The sequence below is a fragment of the Podarcis pityusensis genome, assembly GCF_964106645.2.
Source record: "Podarcis pityusensis genome assembly, chromosome: 2".
Classification (NCBI taxonomy): Eukaryota; Metazoa; Chordata; class Lepidosauria; order Squamata; family Lacertidae; genus Podarcis; species Podarcis pityusensis.
Genome location: NC_138029.1, coordinates 36,790,330 through 36,814,700, shown reverse-complemented (window position 1 = coordinate 36,814,700; position 24,371 = coordinate 36,790,330). Strand labels below are relative to the sequence as shown.

General features: G+C 44.0%; 1 protein-coding gene across 3 annotated transcripts; it reads left to right on the top strand.

Annotated features, from left to right (window-relative positions):
- Nucleotides 1-123: 123 nt before the first annotated feature.
- ST6GALNAC1 (ST6 N-acetylgalactosaminide alpha-2,6-sialyltransferase 1) lies at nt 124-24,304 on the top strand. Of its 3 annotated transcripts, none has more exons than XM_080993794.1 (10): nt 124-1,116; nt 10,967-11,777; nt 12,939-13,107; nt 16,091-16,262; nt 17,117-17,206; nt 18,032-18,170; nt 18,942-19,045; nt 20,772-20,861; nt 21,735-21,834; nt 22,859-24,304. In XM_080993794.1, exons 1-10 carry the CDS (start codon nt 1,001-1,003, stop codon nt 23,027-23,029), a joined length of 1,962 nt encoding a protein of 653 aa, XP_080849920.1. In that variant the 5' UTR covers nt 124-1,000; the 3' UTR covers nt 23,030-24,304. The 3 variants fall into 3 exon arrangements, with proteins under 3 accessions (XP_080849920.1, XP_080849921.1, XP_080849922.1); XM_080993796.1 differs by lacking the exon at nt 124-1,116 and adding an exon at nt 5,931-6,220; XM_080993795.1 differs by lacking the exon at nt 17,117-17,206 and having other exon boundaries at nt 126-1,116.
- The last annotated feature ends 67 nt before the right edge of the window (nt 24,305-24,371 follow it).

Genomic DNA, 24,371 nt, shown 5'->3' with positions numbered 1-24,371 from the left:
GAGCGGCAAAACCCAGAAGTAACGCGTTCCATTACTTCCGGGTCGCCGCAGAGCGCAACCCGAAAATGCTCAACCTGAAGCATATGTAACCTGAGGTATGACTGTATAATAAAGAAAGATTCTGTGTGAGTGGACTTCTGCATTGTTAATTCCCCTTCCTCTCATCTCCACTGCAGCCTCCCCATCCCCAATCTGCTGTAGAGGGTCCCCCTGTCCATCTGGTCCCCCTCTCCCTAAATGAATGAAATTCCTTAATGAAAATGCCCATTACTTTACAAACCCTCAAGAATTGTTACATCTTAGATCTGATGCAGCCTAAACCTATGCATGTTGATTAGAGAAGGAAGTCCCACTGAGTTCAGTGGGGCTTACTGCCAAGTAACTTCAGTACAGGATTATAGCCTTACTGTAGTTCCCCTTCCTTGTGAACACAGCTACTTCTTCCTACACAGAGACCGAGAGAGAAACTAACAGGAAAAGAAGACAGAATGCCTGTGTTGTCTTCAGGTAGCTGTTTCAGAGAGGGAATTTCGGCAGGTGCAGCTTGTTTTGCAGGAATAAGATAAAGCCACACCTGCCTAAATGTCCTCTTTTTAATTTTTTAAAGGGAACAGAGCCCTGTTCCTTTCTCCATCTGCTCACATTTCATCTGTTCAGGTAATATTTACCTGCAGCAAACAAGCCTTTTTCAAGATGATAATCAAAGAGCACTGTTTACGGGGCTAAGGAAATGTGTGAAACCCACCTGTTTGACTTGTGGGTGTTTCTCTGCTTGCAAATTCTGCCCACAAGAGCACTAAGCCAGACATTAGGAAGTAACCCTTCTCTGCCCTTTTGGCAGAGGAATGAGGCTGAGCTGCCCTTGAGCAGCTGAATGGAGTGTGTGCCTTGCCTTCCCTGTTCACTGGATATCAGAGGAGCAGATCTGTAGCTTTCGTCAGTCTGCAAAGTACCTGTGGCAAAGAAGGCAGAGACTTCCTAGGATGTCTAGTGTGAAGCCATGAGATCAATCAGGAGGTGGTGTCCTAGGGGAACCAGGCTGCTTCTCATAGGCTTCTTGTTCCTTGTTCTCTCTTTTGCTGCCTACATTGGCTTTACTGAAAAATATCCATACAGGTAAGAGGAGATCCCTTTCCTTCTCAGATGAACCTTATGTGTTGCTTCCTCTGATAAGCTTAGCTGGTCTTTCCTTATACTGAAATGCATAGTGTATCATACTTACCCATGTAATCTCTCTTATGGACACGTAAAACTATTGCATAATATAAGTTAAGGTAATATTTTCTCTGTCAGTGGCTCACTTTTATCTGCAGGGTCATAGCCAGCCATCCTTGCAAAGTCTTGACTGCTACGTTTCCAGGTAGGGCTTCAAATGAATTAATTCAGAACTGTTGGCTTCATCATATCCAACAGCAACTTTGATACGCCTTTCACATAATCTCTGTCTGTATCTATAAAAGACTCACCTAGCATCACACACAGGTTGAATGAGAACAGCTATTTGTAAACTGAAATACATCAACTGACTTATAATGACTACATTCCTGAAATAATGTCCAAAAGGGGAGATTTATAATGAGTTTATGCAGACATAAGAGCTCCACATATAATGGAAAATCAACTACTAATTCATTGAGTTAAATGACAAGAAGTCCCTCCCATAAGAATTAAGGATATGCAGTGAACATGAGGTATATAAAAATTAAAAGCAAATTACTTCTGCTGTAACTAATAGTAAGTGGAAATAGCTGTGCCCCTTAATTTTTTTCAGACACTCGGGATTAATCATATGTTGCATACCAATGCTTAAAAATACAGGCTGAGAAATACAAAAAAGGACTTCCGGGGAGGCGCCTCCGGTAATGGCAGAATTCCTCTGACTGGGAGGAATCTGCTCCATGGAAATCTGGGTCTGGCCGCCACGGCGAAGGCGGAGACCCGTTAAAATCACAGGTGGGGGAAGCCTGTGAACGTTGGATTCGGCGGACACCTTTTGCGCCTCCCCCACTCGTGGGGAACCCCGGTTTTTGGGGCTCCGGAGCGACGTGGGGTGAGCGGCGCAGTGCATCGAATCGTCTGCTTCTTCCACGGAGCGAAGCCGCATAGCTGTTGCCGGAGAGCGCTGACCTTTTCCTGTGGACAATTTGACTTTAAAGTAATTACCCGTGAGTAGAGCTGAAGCGGAAGAATTGGATTTCTAAATGTTTAATTTGGTACCGTAACGGGGAGGTTCAAAACAGGAAGTCCGCCTCCCCCTTTTGTAAATAGACTGAGGCAATGAAGTTGCAAGCTAGAGTCCTGGAAAGCCTTTTGTAAAAGATTAAATTTCCCTTGGTAAAGAACATTAAACCCCCTCTTGGAGGCAGGAGAAGAGAGGGGGAAGTTGCGGATTGAGTATGCCTGTGGGAGAGAGCGAAGAGATTTAAAACACCGCCGCTCTGACCCTGGAAACGGGCTGCTAGCAGGACTGACGTCTTTTGGAATGTTCATTGACAGCGTTTAGAACGTTCATTGACAGCTAGCTAAATAAGAGAAATACATTGTTTCTACTGTTTCCGGCTGCTTTAAAAAGGAGTAAAAGTAACTGAAAATTGAAACTAATTTGAAACTAATTTTGGATTGTTTAAAAGAGGATACTATTGACTGTTATAAATAGAAACTGTTTCCCCCAGTGGAAGCCTTTGAAACTGGTTGATTTGCAAGAGTTGGACTAGGGGAATTTCCAGCTGCAAGTTAAAAACCGTGAGACTCTGGGACTGACCTTGAATCTTTCAAATGTTATGGTAAATGGAAGAGGAAAAACAGACCAGTCAACTGTTGATAAAACATTAAGGTCTGGGAGGACTTGGTAACAATCCAGGAGAGGTCTATTATTAAGCCCTCCTGTTCTTTTTGTTGCTGTCTCTGTACTAGTATATTTGAAAGTAAGAGGAATGTCGACAGAAGAGGCTTTGGTGGCGGCATTATATAAGATAAAGGACTCATTGGGTCAACTTCACAGGAAAATGGACATGATAAATGCGAAGGTGGATGTTTCAGTTGTTGAGGTTGACTTGAATGCAGGGAGTATGGACAATACCAATACAGAAACCACCCAGAAATTGATACTAGAACCTATTTTGATATGGCAAGCTGTGCAGGAAGTCAAGGAAAAAGCTGTTGCTGTTGAAGGTACAGAAACACAACTGGAGAGAAAGAGAAAGAGAGCCCCAGCCCTACAGAGGCAATTTGATGAACATAAGTTGACGCTCGCTATGACTGAATTTAAGGAAAAACAGACGAATTTGAGGATTACAGTTCACCTTTGGTGGACATGCCCAAGGATTAAGACACTCTGGGAGATGATTCATAACGAAATGAAAAAGGTATTTAAATATACCCTTTTGAAGAAACCAGAGGCCTTTCTCCTGGGCATGGTCGGTCAATTGGTGTTAAAGAAGGCTAGAATTTGTCTCATGTATGCAACAATAGCAGCAAGAATACTCATTGTGAAGTACTGGAAGACACAAGATTTTTCTATCCGGGAAGAATGGCAGATGAAGTTGATGGACTATATGGAATTGGCGGAAACGACTGGCAGAAATCCGAGACCAGGGAGAAGAGTCGGTGGAAGAAAACTGGAAAAAGTTTAAGACTATGTATAGAAATATTGTAAAAATAATGAATGTTAGAAAAATGTTGGAATGAAGTTATATGGCTTTAGTAGAAATGTTATAAGGAATTAAGTATAAATAGAAATAGAGTATTAAAGGGAAAAATAAGATTAGAATATGTTAAGATAATTATAGGATAGAAAACAGAGGAAGATGGAAAGGAATTGCTGAAACAATTAATAGAAGTGGAATACAGAAAGGGAGGCATGAGGAGGTCGTGGAAATAAGGGAATGAAAGTTAAGATATTGAAATTGTTTTGTGTTTTAAATGGTTTGCGTCTTGTTTTGTTAATCTTATGTTTTTTCTCTTTTTTTCTTTGCTTTTTCTTCTTTTTTGTTTTTTCTGTTTTATTGTGTTCAAATGGTTGGAAAATCAATAAATATTATTTTTTTAAAAAAAGAGAAATACAAAAAAGGGTACATACTGGCTGCAGTAAAGCACTTTTAGTTCTCACTTGGAAACGCCCTTTAGCTCTCCCATAGTTAACCCATTTGTGAAGGGTGGCTGAAGAGAATTTTCTGTCCTATGTGGGAGAAGCCTCCTGCTGCTATGAGCACATGAAGACAAATAATGCTTGCTGCCTGGTGGTGGTTGCAGCCCTCAATGCTGCCAAGAAGTGCATGCTACTATTATTTGAGGTGTGCATGGTTTTTGTTCCATTTCCTGGGGTTCCTTCCTCTCCGTTCCCCTTGATTGAAGGGATAGAAGGGAAGCAGCACAATGTTCTAGAACACTGCCGACACTTCTTGCATCTGTCTATAATGGAAGGACAGAACTAGGGATGTAAGAAGGCAGCAGTTTCCATTCCGATCCATATTCATCGCACTGTTTCCATTCCACTGCAGCTCAGTTTCTACCAAATACTCCCATTAGTGATTTCCCTGTCCTCTTTTTAACATAAATTAGATAGTGCTATTTTTTATTGTAATTATATATGTATGTTTTTAATCAATATTTTATATATTTATATCGTTTTAATTCTACTTGTTTTTTAATGGTTGCTTTTTCTTCTATGTTTTTAGCTGTTCTTATTTTATTGGTAAGCTGCCTTAAGTCCCTGGCAAGGGAAAAGGCACGATATAAATAAATATTGAATAGTAATGATAAATTATATATCTATTTACATAACACAGAGCTGGATTCAACTATATGACTTTTAGGAGACATCTGACGGCAGCCCTTTAGAGGGGAGTGTTCAATGTTTGAGGTTTTATTGTGCTTTGAATATCCTGTTGGGAGCTGCCAAGAGTGGCGGGGGCAACCCAGTCAGATGGGCTGCGTATAAATAATAAAATTATTCTTGTTATTGTAAGTGCTTTTTTCTTTAAAAAAAATGTTTAGGGGTACTCTCACTTTGACTCAAGAAAATCACCATTTTATAGTTCACATCGGGAAAAATAAATACAGTAAATGGACAAAAGTACAAAGATTCACAAAATGTTTAGGGGTATGTGTACCCCTGCGTCCCCCCAGAAAAAAGCACTGGTTATTATTAACTATTAAGTACCCTTTTCTGCTAGTGAAAGCCAGCTCAAGGGCTCCTGTCAGTGCAATGTGGATTTCCCCCTCTCTCCTCCCCCAACTCTGCTCTGGAAGGTTAGGAGAACCTGAAGAACACTGTGCAGGGAGAGAAAAGGGGAAATCTTTCCCCCTGGAAAGAGGAAATGCTTGCGCTGTTGAAACAATTGCCTAGGCATCATTTGCAGATCAAATTATTTAACAGTTTATTGAAAGAATGAAACTGAATTCTAAAATATGTTTTGACCTTGGTGTGGATTAAACAGCTCGATGACAAGGAGGGGGTAGCCTCTGTTTTTTGCTGCAAGCAAAATAGTATGGGCAGTCTTAGGCCCATACTGGGGCTCTCCAGCTCTCCAGATGCTTGGGAGTACAAATCCCATCATTTGTGACCATGGGTCATGCTGGCCTTGATTACTGCATTTATTTACACCCTGCCTTTTTCCCTGATGGGACTCATGGTGGCTTACAGATAAAAAGTAGAACCACTAAATACATAGGGAGAAACCCATCATTTTTTAAAAAAATGAACACTGTTAGATTAAAACTATATACATATATAAAATCTATGAAAAACCACACAAATAATCACAATAAAATCAGAACAGCACTATCCCTTTCATTAAAAGCAGCCGGTTCCCCAAAGCCTGTTGGAACAGGAAAGATCTATTCACCTGCCGGCAGATGGGCAACGAGGGCAAACATGCGCCAACCTTCACCTACCACAGATGCACAGTAACTAATTTAGAAGAAAATCCACAGCTATTGCCAATAATTGGCAGCCATCTTGTGACTTCTGACAACTCAGAATTGTGAATGCAAACATGACCAAAGGAAACAGCCTTGAAAGGGAGAAGAGCAGTAAAACTTTAAATATGAAGGGAGGAAGGTGTTTAGCCTGGTCAATGTAAATAAGTGATCAAAGTGTTTGGAGGGACCCACCTCTGTCCCACCCCCTGCAGCCCTCTTGCCTCTTAGTGCCCCCTGGGTAATCCCATTGCCTCCCAGGGGGCAGTACCAGTCACCTTGGGAACCACTGAGCTAAAGGGTAAGTACTGCAATTCTCACATGCTTTTGCTAATAAGTGGCCCCATAATGTGGGGCATGGGGTTGAAAAGCTTCCACTTACGTGGTTTCATGGGATAGTTGAGTGTGATCAAGTGACAGGTGATCAACTGATAATTAATTGACTGGCCTGGCAACCCTATTGTACTTAATTCGTGCCAGTGGTCCGTTCTTAACCTGAAACTGTTCTTAACCTGAAGCACCACTTTAGCTGAAACTGTTCTTCACCTGAAGCACCACTTTAGCTAATGGGGCCTCCTGCTGTGCCACCGAAGCACAATTTCTGTTCTTATCCTGAAGCAAAGTTCTTAACCTGAGGTAATATTTCTGGGTTAGCAGAGTCTGTAACCTGAAGCGTATGTAACCTGAAGCGTATGTAACCCGAGGTACTACTGTACTCCAAATTGTGCCACCGGGTAGAGAAAGTCATTGGGGTGAACGGTGTTCGCACTGAATGGAGCCACTGTGAGGCAGGAGCATTCTTCAACTGCTTACATAATTTTTTGGGAAGGAAGGGGGGGTGATTTAACATTAAGAACACTTTATACTCTCAACAAAATGAAATAAATAACAAAAACGCATTCTTGAGTTTCAAGAGGCATACTGTATTGCCAAGAGGGAAGGGACAACTGAAGCGGGGGATCCAGCAGTCAGTCTCAAAACTCTCTTCCTTGTAGCTGTAGGTGGGCAAGGTGACATGGTAGAGGGTGCCTGTTCTCAACATCATATTCTATCAAACAGTTCTGTTAAATCTCTGCTTCTCTTTCTCCCAACTTTCTCAAACAAAAAGCAAAAACTGCCATGGGTGGCTTTTCCCGAACTGCAACACTGAAGTCTTATGATATCATGAAGGCCTCATTCTTACAGAAATGTCATGGAGATACAGATATGTGACAAATGCCCGTGTGATTGCGGTTCAGTGGGAGTTCAGTAATTCTCAGTGACAGAAAGTTTCCCAAGAATAGCCAGCACCACAGCCCCATTAACCAAAGACCAGCGGTATTTTACTTGTGCTTTGCTGAATGACGTGGGCACATTGTGTGCCCTGGCTCTTTTTCAGAGCCCCAGCAATTGGGAGATGATTGATGCACAGAAGCATTATTTTGTTTGGGGATGGAATTTTACTTACTTATTTTTTAAACAAACCCTCCGGCAATGTGCTATGATGGATTATCTTCTGGCTAGCTGCCGCTCTGCAGATTTGTGCCAGCACAGCAAACAGTTCCAACCGCATGTAACCTGTGCGATTGCATGCAGTAAAGGCAGTGGGGACTGTCTTACAAACATTCAGGACTCCAGCAGATAAGTGCTTGCACCCTTTTTTGGGGGGGGGGGATCTCCTCACCTTGTGCTAGTACACACCTCACACTCGCCAAGAATTGCACATATGTGTGAATACAGCCACACCTGGGTAAATGAATTTATCTCGCCTCCAGCACCAGCAGAGAAACTGGTGCAAGGTGAAAGCATCTTCATTGGCTTGGATAAGAGATGCAGTTACCAGTCCATTAGATGATATTCCCAGCTGTTTCAAGACATTAGCACAGAGCTTTCCAAACTCTGTGTTGTGACACGTTAGTGTGTTGGCTGCAGTGTGTAGGTGTGTTGCACAAACACTCCCTACACTCCTCCTGGGGCTGGAAAGGGGCTAGTTTAATCTCTAGTTTGCTAGTAGAATGGAATTGCTGTGTTGTGAAATGATGCATGTCCAAAAAGTGTGTCACCAACATGGAAAGTTTGGAAAGCGCTGCATTAGCAGGACACAAAGAGCCGAGAGCAGTGATATTACTACTTTGCAGCAAGTCCTTTCCCGAAAGGATTATTCCTTTAACCCCATACTCTTTCTTAATGCATTAAACAAGTTGTGCTGCAGCCATGTTGCTTTCATACACAGAATATGGGTTGTTGTTTTCTCAGGAAGCCTGGTAAATAACAGCGTATTGTCAAGGTTGCATTCCTGCCATGGATTGTATTCGGAACTGCCTTTGAAAACACTTCAGAATCTTCCGTTAGGGCAGGATACATTTGCCAAAATGTTGATGTGTCCCAGCTTGTTCAGATCACTTCTTGTTGCATAGGTTAAAAAGATCTGTGCTGGTCGCCCGGTTGTTTTTGAGCAGAGTCCAAGTTACTTACCTAGTAACTTGGTTACCTAGTAACCTTTAAACTAGGCATAAACAACTTTTTCTTTTTCTCAAGGGCTGTATTCCCTTGGGAGTGATCTGTTAAGGGCGACACATGCTATGTGTGTGTGTTGTGGGGAAAGGTGGACTAATTTCATGGGAGCCAGACTCCGAGCTCCCACCATGCTGCCTAATAATAATAATAATAATTTATTATTTATACCCCACCCATCTGGCTGGGTTTCCCCTGCCGCTCTGGGCAGCTTCCAGCAGAATATTAAAATACAATGATTCTAGATCCTTATTTCAACATCTAGCTGCAATTGTGGATGGCATGAGAGAAAACCAGTTGATAAGAAGAAGAAAAAATAAAAATGCAATGTGATTTGAAATGGGAATGTTTAAATGGCTAGATGTGATTCCCAGAGAGGAAAAATGCTCAGTAGAGAGGGAATGGCTAGAACAATCTACACAAGCCCTAAGAAGCCAGAATTGCTGTGTCACATGGGTCATCCTATTTGGGGAAACTGTGCAGCTGTTCTGCTGTGGCGTGGGTTTTTTTTGTGTGGTTATTTTTAAGATTACGTTTCTGAGCTCTGAAAAAAGAAAGAAGATGAACACAGACAACATGGGAGGAGCTTGATTTGTTCGCAATGACATGCAGGTGGCTCATTGCTATTCCACAGTAAATGCCCAGTTTGGAAGCAGTCTACATGGAAAGAGGGGGAAATACTGTTAAAAGCCAAGGGGAGGGGGGATAAGGAAGAAACAGAACATGAAGGAAGGGAACCTGATGGCATGGAAGATTGGGACAGCTGCAAGGCATGGTGGGGGCTGCAGGTTGCTCATCTGTGCCCTACATGGATTGAGACCCAAGTATTCCTGTGTCTGCCTACTCTCATATTCATCTTGCTGTGATATAAAGTTATGCCCTTCTTCTAGAGCAAACTCCTTCAGGCTGCCAACTAGGGAGAGGGTGTTCTCCCCAAAAAGACTCCTTTGGCTGGCACCCATGTCACAGTCATCATGGCGCCAGGCAAAGGTTCATTTATTTACCCAGGCATTTTGTGGTTTATCTGTGCACTCTTGGCTTTATGTCTGCGTTTATAGTTTTATTGGAGCTGTATTTCATTTCTGAAACAAAAATGTATTTCATTGGCTTTCAACAGTAACAAAAGAAACATAACATGAAAAAACAACAACACATGAAGTACATATTATTGGGATGCTAGTTACAAAAGGAACAGTAAGGAGCAGGCATAATAGGTTCACGGATTGCTCTCCATAGAGATGTGTGTGTTGTAGCAAGTTGCAATAACTGCCGAATTACGAACTTTTAACATGTTTATCTGGAATCTTGTTTTTTATGAAGGGTGATATATAAATCTTTTAAATTTAAATCACTATCATGACCAATATAGCCACCTTGCATGTTCTCAGCCTTCCACAAAACCAAACCTATAATGCTATGTTAACAAGGCTATGCGCCCACTACTGTTTATCTTGGCTCCAGTGTGCTTCCACTGCTGGTGTTTGAAGATGAGTACACACAACATTGAGGTGGCGCTGTGGGTTAAACCACAGAGCCTAGGACTTACCGATCAGAAGGTCGGCGGTTCAAATCCGAGCAATGGGGTGAGCTCCCATTGCTCAGTCCCTGCTCCTGCCAACCTAGCAGTTCTAAAGCACGTCAAAGTGCAAGTAGATAAATAGGTACCGCTCCGGCGGGAAGGTAAACGGTGTTTCGGTGTGCTGCTCTGGTTCGCCAGAAGCGGCTTCGTCATGCTGGCTACATGACCCAGAAGCTGTACACCGGCTCCCTCGGCCAATAAAGCGAGATAAGCGCCGCAACCCCAGAGTTGGTCACGACTGGACCTAATGGTCAGGGGTCCCTTTACCTTTACCTTACACAAAATGTTAGTCACAATCCATCTGTATCCTATAGTTTCTTGAGAAACACTCCAGTTGGATGTGTTTTCCCTCAAAGCAGTTTTTGTCTGATTTGAAAATGCAAATCTGAGGTGTGTACAGTCTTTGCGCATGCACATGCACTGATGACAGCACATTCGCAGGCGAAAGTTTCTTTGAACAAAAGTTTGGCAGGGGGCGCTACATGGTGGGGAAACAAATCTGGTATTGCATATTTGGAGAAAACATCCCCACTCGCGCAGTTGCGTAGAACAATGTATAAATGTGATTTGAAATGATCTCACTGCGGTTTATGCCGCCAATGTGTACATAGCCCAAGTGTATTTATACACTTGGCTTTTTTGTCTGAATGTGTTAAAACCCAGCCTCAGGGAGGGCTTACTTGTTATTTGTTTAAATCCATAGAATCTTCCTGTCGCCTTTCTACAAATGCAAATATCGGCAGTCCGCTCCTTGGCATCACAGGTGCATTGGGGGAGAATTAATTATAATGGCTTATTAAAGGTTGTAAACAAGGGGTAGAGAGTTCAAATGTCACTGGGGTCTCCATAACACGGCTTCCATGATATTGCCAAGTGTAAGCAACTGTCTAGTACACTTCATACAAGTGGAACACAGTGTATAATTTGTATAGTTATCTATTGCAGTAACTATCTCTTTTTTAAACTACCTTTCAGCCAGTTTCCTTACTTCCGCCGTGGTGGAAGCATGCCGCAAATAGACACCCGGCCCGCTACCCCAGAAGTGATGACTGCCAAGAGGGAGACACCATGGCCTCTCAGTATAATACTTGGCCCAAGTAGCTCCCCATTGGAGCAAGATGCTGTTAAGAGATTGGCAAATGGTGGCAACATCCGAGAGAAGCTTGTGGAGGCCACCAGCCCATCAGATTCGACTGAGAAGCAAGCCAGGGAGAGAGGTGTGATAGCAGCCAATCCAAAGCAAGTTGTGGAGAAACTCAGGCCCACAGCCAATGAGAATCAAGCTAAACACAAGACTGTGACAACTGCAGCTGGTCAAAACCGTGCTGGGGGTCTGAATGCAACCCCCACTGTGTATAAGAAAAAAAGTGAGAAGCGTGTGACATCAACATCCAGTCCAAAGGAAGAGAAAAATAAGTCAGAACACAAAGGAAATGAACGATCTGAGGCTAAATATGGAGCGCCAGCATCCAATCAAAAGCTGGATGAGGAAAGAGGTGCAAAAACAGCATCCAATCAAAATGCCACACCACGACCCACTGCAAGCCACACCAAGGGGAAAGTTTCCAGAGAAATGGATGTAGCTAAAAAGAACCAGAGTTTAGTTGATTCTCATTCTGTTGTCGCAGATCACAACGTCTCTATCCCTAGGCCAGGGGCTCAACAAGTCACACATCCAGTTCCTGCACCGACCCCCAAGAAAAGGCTTAAAGCATCTGACTTCAAATCTGAGCCCCATTGGGACTTTGATGACCAGTATCTCCTGGACAATTCAACACCAGCATCAGTGAGTTGATATAGCGTGACCTGGCCCTAAATGTCCTACAGAAACCTTCGTTTCATTGTTACACATACAGAATAATGCAGAAGTATAGACCTGGCTTGGGCCATTTCAGTTCTCTATAGTCTGGGGCGTAACCAAACAAAAGAGTAGAAGCTGACTCTGCTAGGTGACATTCTCACCTGTTCTCTTCCCACTCTTCTAATCTTGGCTGTAAACTTTTTTGGCATGGGGATTCCTCCTAGGTTCCTACAGTGTTTTAAACACCTGTTCTGGTTTGAGATGAGGAATATAAATTAATGCATACATAACACCCTGCATTGGGCAGTGTTTCTTTATCTTTGCCTTGGTTCTCTCATAAGATCCCAAAGAGAGATAGATGGGGAACGGAACGGATGATCTGGCCTGTCCAGACTTCTATCAGAGCAGAGCTGAGACTGGAACTCAAGATCTCCAAGGCCAAGTTTGAAATGTTTCCACTGGGCCCTATGTAGTTTATTTTTAAAAAACAATGTGTGATAATAGCAGCCAAGGCCATGAAATTAGCACTGGCAAACCCAACAGGCAATGCATATATTTTTCACGGAGGTGAAAATTGGGGTGTGTCACTTTAGACTGCTTATGGTGGCTTGGATTATTGTTCCTACAAAATAAGGTAAATAAATCCATGGGCACAGAGAATTGGCATGAGAAGGGAGCAGAAAGTCAAGGTTCCTTCTCTGGTCTAGTTTTCTATACAAAGGAAAGGTATTTTTTTAGTACAGAGGACCACTTAACATCAGCCTGTATCTGCAATCTCTGACACAGGTTTAGCAGCCCAGTGAAACTCATTTTGACTGTGTACACACCACCCATTTACAACATATTTATTTTTCCCCTTGCCCAATAATCCTGGGAGTTGTAGTATAGCCATCACTGAGCTACAGTTCCCAAGATTCGGGGTGTGGGTGGGTGGGTGCATGCATTCAATGCATGGTGTGTACACAAAAATCATTCAGTTCATAGCAGCTCCCTTTGACTGAGACTGTCCAACAGGATTTTGCTAACGTAACTAACAGGATGTGGTTACTGTTATCAGTGTCAGCTAATATGGATCTCTAAATATAGTCTCTCAAATAAACGCCTCCCGACTTCATTCACCTTTCTTTTCTTTTTGTGTATTTTGAGAGCTGCCCTGATTCTCTGCGGGTCAAGGCTACCAAGTCTGATTGGCTGAAGGATCTCTTCCTACCCAATCTCACTCTTTTCATGGACAAGACTCACTTCAGTGACAGCGAATGGGAGCGTCTGGACCATTTTGGCCCACCCTATGGCTTCATGGAGCTGAACTACTCGTGTGAGTAACTCTTTGAAGGGGACGACAGAAAGTGCTGAGGGTCAAGGGCTCTTCTCTCTGGGACAAGTGCTCACAGGTCTTTCATTGAGAAGACCAACCCTCTTTCAAATACCCCAGATGAGAACCTGCTCCCTGTCCCCCTGTCATGTGATCTAGGAACAGTCACCATTTCGAGAATTGTGAGGATTTTTGCAGAAACCCAGGTTTAGGGCAAATCTGTTCACTCAGATTTACTGTAAGGCTTACTGTAAAGAACGCAGCAAAACAACATGGGAGGCAGGCAGCAGTTATGGGTTACCGGTCTCTGCAGCCGCAGCAGGCGCTGTGATTCTCCAGTGGTTAAACTTCACCCCTGGAGGCACACTCCATTGTCTCTCGAGACAGATGGATGCAAAGAACAACAATCGTAAAGAAGCAGGGATTATTTCGCTACGAGGTAGATAGTATCCTCAAATAGAAGCATTTCCCACCTTCAGGACGGTGGCAGCTTGTAAGTTATTTAGATGATGATGATGATGAACCAAGAGAGGACATTATTGGATTTTTCGCTTCAAGTGCCAAAATGCCTCGAGGTAGCCTTAACAGAAATCAATTGACCAGATGCGAAAGGAAGCATGGTTCCTGCGTCTTCGATGTTTGGGTAGAGGGGGGGAAGTGTAAGTACACCATGCTGGAATTCCCTCCTGTGCCGAGCTCTTAAAGATGCAGGAGACTCCCCCTGCCTCCATGTCCTCTTTGGGTCTGGCCTCCCTTAGCGGAAGGTGCCTATGCGCTCCAGGTGTGCTTGAGCATTTGGTAAATGAGTGTGGTGAGGAGCATCTTGAGTATCAGTGCAAATGCATTCTTAAAGTAGAAGGCTGTAGAACAGGGTTTCCCAAACTTGGTTCTCCAGCTGCTGTTAGACTACAACTCCCATTATCCCTAGTGAGCCAGACCAGTGGTCAGGGGTGATGGGAGTTGTAGTTTGGAAAGCACTGCTATAAAAGCAGACTCCTTCAGTGGAAGGGGCTTTTCAGCAGGGCTGGAGGACCTCTGGGCTGCAGAACTAATTAGGTCTGGTACAGGTCCCAATTTGGCCACAGGACTGCTTCCTCTCAAAGGTCATGCTGTAATGACAGCATAGAGAGAGCAAACCAACTGGGATCAGCTGCACTTCTGGATTCCCTATGGGGGACTCCAGCAGAAAGCAGAGAAGAAAGTGGAGCTTTAAGTTAGCACCCAGCTGCTGACAGACACTGACATCAAGCCAGGGGAATTCCTTTGCCAGGCAATTCCAGCTCCAAGTCAGCGCCTGTCAGCTGACAGTCATAGGGGTGTCAGGTGGTTGACAGGTAAGCGGGCACCTGCTAAAATTGCCTCCTGAGGCTGGGAGAACCCAGGATCTGGCCCAATATATTTACTTAAAAGTATTAAGAAGGTCAGGAAGTCTTTCAGGAAGCATTCCAGATAAAGACCAGGGTGAAGAAAGCTCATAGTGGGGATCTCCTTTTAGATAAAATTTATGCCAACTTTTACCCAACTGCGGTAATAAACCTTGAAAAAGTTCGGTTTGGCATACACTATTACTCAGCTATATAGAATGGAATCTGTTTTGCATTCCATTAAGCTGGATTCTGGTAGTGATGAGGCCCCCCTGCTTTGGAGGAGCTGTGTGCCCTCAGCAATATTGTGGATTCAGCAATGCTGTATGTACTTGCTGAACTTCAGGCGCATGATTTATGACTTTCCTGTTCCAGCAGGCATTTTAAGTTAGGGTTTGGTTTTAGGAGACATTTTTATTGTTTCATTTTCTGTATGGTTTTTTTTAAAAAGGTACACTGCTTAGAAATGATAATGATTAAGCAGTATATAAGAGTATTAAATTTAAAATAAAATAAAATAAAGGTAGAATCCCAGGAGGGGTGGGGTTCCCCAGTGCTTTCAAAGAATTATAGACTAGTAGACCAAACTGCGGGAGGCAGTGGAAGACAGGAGTGCCTGGCGTGCTCTGGTCCATGGGGTCACGAAGAGTCGGACACGACTAAACAACAACAAGAGTTGGAAGGGATCCTGAGGGTCAACTAGTCCAGCCCCCTGCAATGCAGGAATCTTTTTGCCCAGTGTGGGGCTCAAACCCACAACCCTGAGATTAAGAGTCTCCTTCTGTACCAGCTACGTTATCTATGGGATCTTTGACATGTCTGCTACATGTATGACTGCTTCCACCTTGGGCGAAAGTCATGGGTGTGTCTGAGGTGCATTGAACCTACGTTCTTATGCTCTTAAGCCCTTAATGAAATAATGCATTATCTGTCGAGAAAAGGGTTAACCAAATAAGGGATGCTTTGCTTGGGAAAAGCTGCAGAAGAATGTCCTTTTATAAACTTAAGAGCTTCATGAGATAAAATAAATGCACACCTCATATAAAGTATCTCTGTGTTCCTTTGTAATCCAAGTCAAACACTTATTTGTTTGAAAATGTATAGCCCACCTTTCCATGTATTTTTTTAAAAAAATAATTCTCAAGGCAGCTTCCGGTAAATGTTTTTTAAAAACCAAAAACAGAGATGCTTCAGAAGTTTGAAAGCTAGGTTTGTAAACTGAGCCTGCACAGTTTGTGCTATTACACATTGGGTATATCAAAAAGCTTGCAGGATTTTTTATTGTTTGAAAAGGAGTGTAGTGGGCATTGAAATTGGGGGGGGGGGGGGGAAGAGCAAGGAATCTAAATGTGCACTAGACACGCCCTCCCTGTGTACAGATAGCAACAATTCAGCAACTGCTCCGCTGTCTGCAGGTATGGACTTCTTACAAAGCGATGTCTACAAAAGTGAAAATGGCAGCGCTTCAGAGGCCAAGCCTAAGACAAGCTGGCAGACTTTAAAGTGCTCTGATTCTGTTCTGTTCCTGTGCCTTACTTCCATCCTACGCCCCAAGCAGTTCAGAGCTGTGCGTGTTTACTGCCTGCCCTTCATGCTGAATAAGGACGCCTTTTGTCTTTCAGTGGTAAAACAAGTCATCACCATGCTTCCCCCTAAACCGTACCACCAAATTCTCTTTGCACGCAACAGCAGCCAGACTTCCAGGTGTATCAGATGTGCGGTGGTAGGGAATGGGGGGATACTGAACAACTCCAAAATGGGCCAGGAGATTGACTCCCATGATTACGTGTTCCGGTAAGAGAAACTGCTATTTTCCTGTGTTCTTCTTCTGCCTATCTATCTATCTATTTAGATGTTTAAAGGTAAAGGTAAAGGGACCCCTGAGCATTAGGTCCAGTCGTGACCGACTCTGGGGTTGCGGTGCTCATCTCGCTCTATAGGCCAAGGGAGCCGGCGTACAGCTTCCGGGTCATGTGGCCAGCATGACTAAGCCGCTTCTGGCGAACCAGAGCAGCGCACGGAAACGCCGTTTACCTTCCCGCCGGAGCAGTACCTATTTATCTACTTGCACTTTGACGTGCTTTCGAACTGCTAAGTTGGCAGGAGCAGGGACCAAGCAACGGGAGCTCACCCTGTCACGGGGATTCGAACCGCCGACCTTCTGATCAGCAAGTCCTAGGCTCTGTGGTTTAACCCACAGCGCCACCCGCGTCCCAATTTAGAAGTTTAGTCCTTCCTAAACGTGGAAACAAAAACAGTCTAAGGTAGCTTAACAGCATTGTTAAAACAGTAACGTGTGTGCGCGTATTTATGTGTGCATGTGTATATCAGAAGTCAACGAAAGCATAATCCATGAAAGTGCCGGAAGGATAAAGCCAGAATTAAAACTGGCATCTCCTCTCACTACTGAAGGATCGAGATTATCTCCCCTCAACAGTCTGGAGACTGGCAGAAAAGTGCTGTGTAAAGCCAGTCTATGACAGACAGTCACAAGGAATGAGCTAACTGATGTCTGTGTCTGTTTTTAAACCTGCACATGCTCGCAGTTTGGGGCAGACAGGATTGGGAGCAGGGAGCTAAAAAGTTCTGTTTCTCTTGTCTGCTTGAGTAAACTTCCTCTTTTTTTGCCTGTATGGGTAATCCTGCAGAAATTGTTTACTGGTCACTATAAAAGGAAGCCTCAGAGAACAAGGAGGGGCTCAGCCTTTGGGAGAGATCCCGCTGCAGCCCCTGCGCAGGTGAATAACTTCTGTCTTTCCTCTGAAAGAACCCGTGTCTGTCATTATTGACTGGGAGAAATCCTGCAACAGTGCCACAAAGCCTTCTTGGTCATCTACTAAAAACCAATGTTATAAGCCAAAACTCTGTGGAGGGGGCGGCGGCGAGGTGAATTTCCATCAATAATTCTTTGAGCAAAAGAATGTCCTTTGAAAGTGCTTTCAATGTATAATGTAGGGATATTTGGGGCATCTAAAGGTAGGGAATCTTCTGATGGTGATGAGAGGGATGCTTCATACAGGAGAAGGCGGTCCTAGGGACAGGGCCGATTCACCAACACTGCTGTTTCTTTTCCAGGTAGTTTGAAAAATCTGAAACTGATGGTCCTAAACCAAATATTATGCACACAAAACAACCTTTTCTCTCTCTCTCTCTTCAGAGCCAACATCGTTGACAACCTTTTTTAAAATTAAAAGTTATGGGGGATTCCCACACCTTATATACTGTATAGTTTATTGCTTGTGTCTACATATAAATTCCATGCCAGGGTATTTGGAGTCTTCTCCAAATGTCAGGATGCTAACAGCTATCCATTATACACCAACCTTGTGCATATGTGCAAAGATCGTGGTTCCGATTAAGTTTCATTGTTCTGGCTTACAGAAAACTGAAATCACCAAGATATCTTTAACCTTTGGAGCTCCATTCATCTAGAAACTTGCTCAAGCCACTTATTTTGTATCAAATATTGAAAACCACCCACCCCAGCAGCACGTTGTGAAATCCAGTAATGAGAAGCTGCTACAAGGCTAACTTTACAATGTTATATGGTCATTTTTGGCCAGGGTGAGCGGGGCCGTGGTCAAAGGTTTTGAGGAAGACGTGGGAACCAGAGTGTCCTTCTACGGATTCACAGCCTACTCCTTAGTGTCTTCTGTCTCCATTCTGGGAAATCGTGGATTCAAGAAGATCCCCGTGGGAAAGGTAACACAGATTATGGCATATTAGATGTTTTCTCCCATGTGGGACAGCTAGTGGGGTTTTTAGAGAGGGGTCATTTAGATGAGAAAAATGGTGAAGGGGGAAAGGTTTATTGCCCACCCTCCAAGCTCCACATTAAAATCCAAGCACTGGTTCCTCAGTCTGTGACCACTTACTATCTATTGACATTAGGCTTGACAATAGATGAGCCTTTAACCCTAGTCCCAGCATGTGTTTCATGTTGCAGAACAACAGACCAGTCACTAAAGTGCCCAGCTCAGTTCTCCGCACAGGTAGAGCTAGCTGCTCTGGCACCCAGAGCGGCACACATGCTGTTCACCCGGGGGGGGGGAGCTAGCCACAGGGGGGGGGCGAGTGTCCCGGGGGGCGGCGCAGCAATGTCACCTCCCTCAGGGATGACCCCCGGGGCAGACCGCACACACTGCACCCCCCTTCCTCCGCCAGTGGAACTTCTTGGGAGAGCCACACAGTACCTAGTTTATGTTGACCCTGAATCATCTGGGTTGTCTCTGGATTTTTAAATCGGCACTCCAAATTTTGCAGAGCTTTCCATTTTCTGTCATTTTGCCTCTCTTGTTCCACTGAGGTTGGCCGTGCCTCATTTACATAAATTATTCAGAATGAGGTCTGGATTAGAATTTGGATTTTGTTTGGCCAGCACAGAGTGCCTACCCATTCATTAGTTGTGCTCTGGCAGCGCTTATGCTCCATCTGCTGCAACCCCTACCAGCGTATGTGTGGCTTGTTTCCTAGGAGATCAAGTACCTTCATTTCCTGGAAGGGCCAAGAGATTATGAATGGCTGAAAGCTCTTCTGCTGAACACGAGAGTCAGGAAGGGATTTTTGGATGGCTATGGGTAAGAGAAGCAGATTTCCCCCTTTTTGTTTTTCAGTCCGTTTCAGGACAATGTTCCTTAAGAGTTTGGCCATTTTAGTTTGCATTTGCAGAAGACCATGGGCAGATCCACACCATTCATTTAAAGTACATTCAAATTTCCATGTGACAGTCAACAAATAAGGTATCACTCCCTTCTATTTAATACTACAGTTGACTTCTTCAAACATGGATAGTGAAAACAATTCCAGAGTTAAAGCACTGGGTTCTCCTGCTATTTTAACAAGTACAGTGGAACCTTGGTTGTCAAACGTAATCTGTTCCAGAAGACCGTTCAACTTCCGAAACGTTCGACAACCATTGAAAAAATGGAGAAACATGCCTCGGAAGCCTTTCAATTTCCGAGGCGCATTCGAAAACGGAAGCATTCTCTTCCGGGTTGTTGGTATTTGAAAGCCGAAACGTTTGACTTCCAAAGCGTTTGACAACCGAGGTTCCACTGTAGTTGGTGACTCTTTGACCAGAACTCCTGTGTATGTGGGAATGCCCACCAAAGATTGTAGTATGTGCTCTTGCAGGTACAGCCATGTCAACATAAAGGCTTGATTGAGGACATCATATGTCACATGATCACTCCAGGAAGACCTGGCGGGCTGGAATATTGTCAGCAAAGAGTCCCATGCTACTGTGAATGAGCACAGGGCTTTTCTTTAGCAGCATTTGAACTCAGTGAGAAGAGAGCCTTTGGTCTCCTCATTCTACGTGGGGTTGCCCTTGAGACTGACCCAGAAACTCCAGCAGGTGCAGAATGCCACGGCGAGACTCCTTACAGGGTCCTTGCCGTGGGATCACATTCATCCGGTGCTATACCAGCTGCACTGGCTCCCGGTGGAGTACAGGATCAGGTTTAAGGTGCTGGTTTTAAAACCTTTAAAGCCCTATACGGCCTAGGACCCTCGTACCTACAGGACTGCCTCTCCTGGTATGTCCCACTGAGGAACTTACAGTCTTCAAATAAAAACATCTTGGAGGTCCCAGGCCACAGGGAAGTTAGGCTGGCCTCAACCAGAGCCAGGGCTTTTTCGGCTGTGGCCCCGATCTGGTGGAACGCTCTGTCACAAGAGACTAGGGCCCTGCGGGACTTGACATCTTTCCACAGGGCCTGCAAGACAGAACAGTTCCACCAGGCCTTTGGCCAAGGTGCAGTCTGCCCCCCCCCTCCTTTGGTAATCCTCATAGAACTCAAGCCCAATGGTTGCCATTAATTTGATTCTGAATTGATTTTAGAATGAATTGATTTTAGAATGTATTTCAATTAATTGAGTGTGATTTTATGTAAACTGTGTTACTTTTATTGTTGTTAGCCGCTCTGAGCCCAGCTGGGGAGGGTGGAATATAAATAAAATATTATTATTATTATTATTATTATTATTATTATTATTCAATTTCTGTGGTAAACACAACATCCTTTCCCCATCCCTTGATGACGTTTCATTTCTCCCCCTTGCCCTTTTAAAAGCCACGTCCTCCTCGCCTCCTTTCCTTTTTTTGGCAGTGCTTTTGCTTTGTTTCAAACAGCTGAAATAAAGATCATTTGAAAGTTCATTTCCCATACGGTTCTTAGGCACACCCTGAAAAATGGTGGCTGTCTACCACATCACCTAACTCACAGGAGAAGTGGCCGAACTAGTTCTTGCTTGAATGGCACATGCTTGGCCTAAAAGGTTTTTTTCTGTTTCCGTTCCCAGGCCATACCCTCGGGATAAATTTGGTAGCAATTTCACCCTGGATAACTACTTTGTCATTCATCCTGATTTTCTCAGATACATGAAAAACAGGTATGTGGTATGTAACGTTAACTTGAATGATAAGGGATGCTCTGGGCTAGCAGGGTCCAAATAAACAAGCTTGTCAGGTCCAATAAGCGGATAGGGCTCCTTGTCCTGGCATGATGGTGTCATCATTTATGAACAAGAACAGATGCCACTGCCTTCAATGGTAGTTAGAGAAGCTGTACCCACTGACAGTCGGGGCTTTTTTCAGCCAGAACTCACTGGTACCGAGTCCTGGCACCTCTCAGGTGGGTGACATTGCCATTTATTATAAGAGAACAAGGGAGGCGTTCATGGTGAGTTCCGGCACCTCTTTTTCTAGAAACAGACCACTGAATTTCTTCTGCACAGTTCTTAAAAACACGGGGCCCCTTGACCGAAGGGAAGATGGCAACTTTTACAAATGAGGAGCATCGATTGTTAGGTTGGCTTTACAGTGGTACCTCGGGTTACATACGCTTCAGGTTACAGACTCCGCTAACCCAGAAATAGTACCTCAGGTTAAGAACTTTGCTTCAGGATGAGAACAGAAATTGTGCTCCGGCGGCGCAGCGGCAGCAGGAGGCCCCATTAGCTAAAGTGGTGCTTCAGGTTAAGAACAGTTTCAGGATAAGAACGGACCTCCAGAACGAATTAAGTACTTAACCCGAGGTACCACTGTATTGCTAAATTTTAAAAAATGCCACTTGTTTTACCTGCCTAAGCGGCCATCAGAAATTGCAGGATGTGCCCCCACAATCAAATAAGGATGTAAGACAAGCCCTCTGTGCCCACAAAGCATCTCCAACTAGCTTATTTACCTTTGTATCCTGTTGATAAAACTCAACAAAAAGAAACATTTAATAATAATAATAATAATAATAATATCTCATACTTCAGGTTTCTAAGATCCAAAAGCTTAGACAAGTCCTACTGGCGGATCTATAGACCCACCACAGGTGCCTTCCTCCTTCTAACTGCACTCCACCTATGTGACCAGGTAAGAACTCAAAGGCTCCCCAAAGGTTGCTTCCAGACAATCTGTCTGTTGACTCTTCCTCCTGATTTGTTTGCACAAAGTTTACAGGGAGGTTAGATCATGCCGGTTATTTGCTGAGCATTTGTTCTGATTTGTTTGCAGGGAGCTTATACAATCTGGCATTCAACAAAGAAGTTTAGTTTGCGGAGTGGGGGAGCGAGTTTGTTGCACAAGAGCTAGAAATTAATTTCAGAACTTGACTGTGGCTGAATCCCACCCCCAAAAACCAATGACGGTCTAGAAGTGCCCAGAGGTGATAATCTGAGCTGCAAGGGCTGCAAACACACAAGGGACAGGATTCAACTAATAATTCCCATCAGCAGAAGCCCTCAACAAGGAATGCTGCTTGCGATGTGGGGCTTCCTCCCCTTTTCATCTTCCATGCCCCCTCCCAATTGGCTGGGGTGGTCTGGAGAACCTCAGGGACAATGTGTGGGGCACGGGAGCAAGGCAAGTGGGGATTGTTCTCTCTAGCAAGCTGATGGAACAATCACATTAGTGTGACATTTAATTCCTCCCCATACCTTGGGGATGTTAGGGATACGGTCAATGGACAGGGTTGTATCAGCTGAGGGTGGTGAGGCTTAACCCCTTTCTCCCTTACTTCTCCTCAGTCTAAATCTTGCCCTGCCAAAACCTTGCTGTTATTAGCTCTATTAGCGGGGGGGGGGGGGGGGCAGATGAAGTACAGAGGCTACACACACACACACACACACACACACACACACACTTTTCAGTGACGAATAACAACTTGGATGGAGATTGCTTTAGGTTGAGGAAAGGGCAAGGGAAGAAAAGGATTGAGCTAATAATTTTGCAGCCTTGCAGGAGACCCTAGTCACCATGGATCTTCCACAGCACATCTCTGTGTGGGCTGCATTATTATTATTATTATTATTATTGTTATTGTTATTGTTATTGTTATTGTTATTATACCCCTCCTTTATCCTGTAACTCCCCAATTATGGCTCTTGGCTTTCCACAGGTAAGTGCTTACGGATACATCACCGAAGACTACCAAAAGTATTCGGATCATTATTATGACCAGAAATGGCATCGCTTAGTCTTTTATAGCAACCATGACTTTGAATTGGAACGGAGGACATGGAAGAAACTTCACGACTCAGGCATCATGAAGCTGTACCAGCGATCCTGAGCGAGATGAAAAGGGAGCCCTGGCTGATGGCAAATTTTGGAAGCTGAGATGGATCTGAGCCATATTTTCTGTTATCATTTTGGTAGAGCAGGTCCTTGCCAACTAAAGACTTGGTTCTTGCAACAACAAATATCCATTCCGCTGCACATGCAGTTTTGTTGGTTGCAGGACAAAACAAAAGACAAAAAGGATATTACTTGAAAACATTTTGATGGGGTTAATTATTCCCTGAGAATCCACTGTGAGTATAATGAGCCGGGTTGGCCATTGCTACCTGTGTTGGCTGGAAGGGGTCTCACACAGCATTTCCACTATACTCTCTGGTCCGTTTTACTCCTTCCTGGTTTCAGTTCTCTACCAGTCAGTCTCTACTACAGTAGCTTAAACATTTGATTTACATCAGTGAAGAGCAAAGCTCAACAATCAGCCCTTGCTCTGTGTGTGTGTGTGTGTGTGTGTGTGTGTGTGTGTTGGCAACATGTCTTGATGCATTTGCCATCGCTTTGGTGAAGCCTATTCTCTCATTAGATGCTTTCCCATTAGATGTGTTCTGTCTCTGCCCTGGGAGACGATCCTGGGGCTTTAAGTTCCCAGTAGGGTCGCAAGGACTCATTGTTTCTCCGGCTCTGGAATCCAAGCTGTGTCACATTGCTCCAGGTTGCTAGGTGACCATCTCCATGCTGGCATTCTTCAAAGCTGAATAGGACCCTTTTCAATTCCCAAGAAGTTTTTGAAGTTTCTCTCTCCAGAGGCCCTTTCTCCCTTGCACTTCTCTGTTGTGGAAAGGGGATTATCTTCCAACTCCTTCATATCAGCAGGAGGTGATGGAAAATTCTCCCTTGACAACAAAGTCAGCTGCAAATCCAAGAAAACTCAAGGGCATAGAGACATGGACAAAGATCAACTGTCTGCATGACCGGAGCTGATTGCACCCCTGTCTTGCTTTTTCCCTACAAGACCATAGAACTGGTTTGGGATTAATCATTGTAGCCTTACTGGAGGAAAAATCCTGATCTCTTAGGATCCAGAAAACAGAAGGTTAAGATGCTGAATTTCCTTTAAGTTCAGGCTGGAGGGTGGATCCATTCTGTCTCTTTAGATAGTAGCCTATAGATATTGACACTTTTTTTATTTTATTTTTACAAAGCAGCTGATTGGTTTAACAGAGTTGTTAAAAATATAGTGCAAAGATACTATCAAATATTTTTTCCTGATTTATGAAAGGCCAGAGTAGATGTGATGCTTGTGATAAAAGAGGGAGAGAAGCAAGGAAAGTTGCATTTCTCACCTGGCAGTAAGCCTCAATGAACTCAGTGGAACTTTCTTCTGAACACACCTGCGT

Excerpts from the sequence above, each read along its gene's own strand:
- ST6GALNAC1 (XM_080993794.1), top strand. The coding sequence starts at position 1,001 with ATGAGATCAATCAGGAGGTGGTGTCCTAGGGGAACCAGGCTGCTTCTC. Across the intron at positions 1,117-10,966 it reads ACTGAAAAATATCCATACAG|CCAGTTTCCTTACTTCCGCC; the intron begins GTAAGAGGAGAT and ends ACTACCTTTCAG. Across the intron at positions 13,108-16,090 it reads CATGGAGCTGAACTACTCGT|TGGTAAAACAAGTCATCACC; the intron begins GTGAGTAACTCT and ends TTTGTCTTTCAG.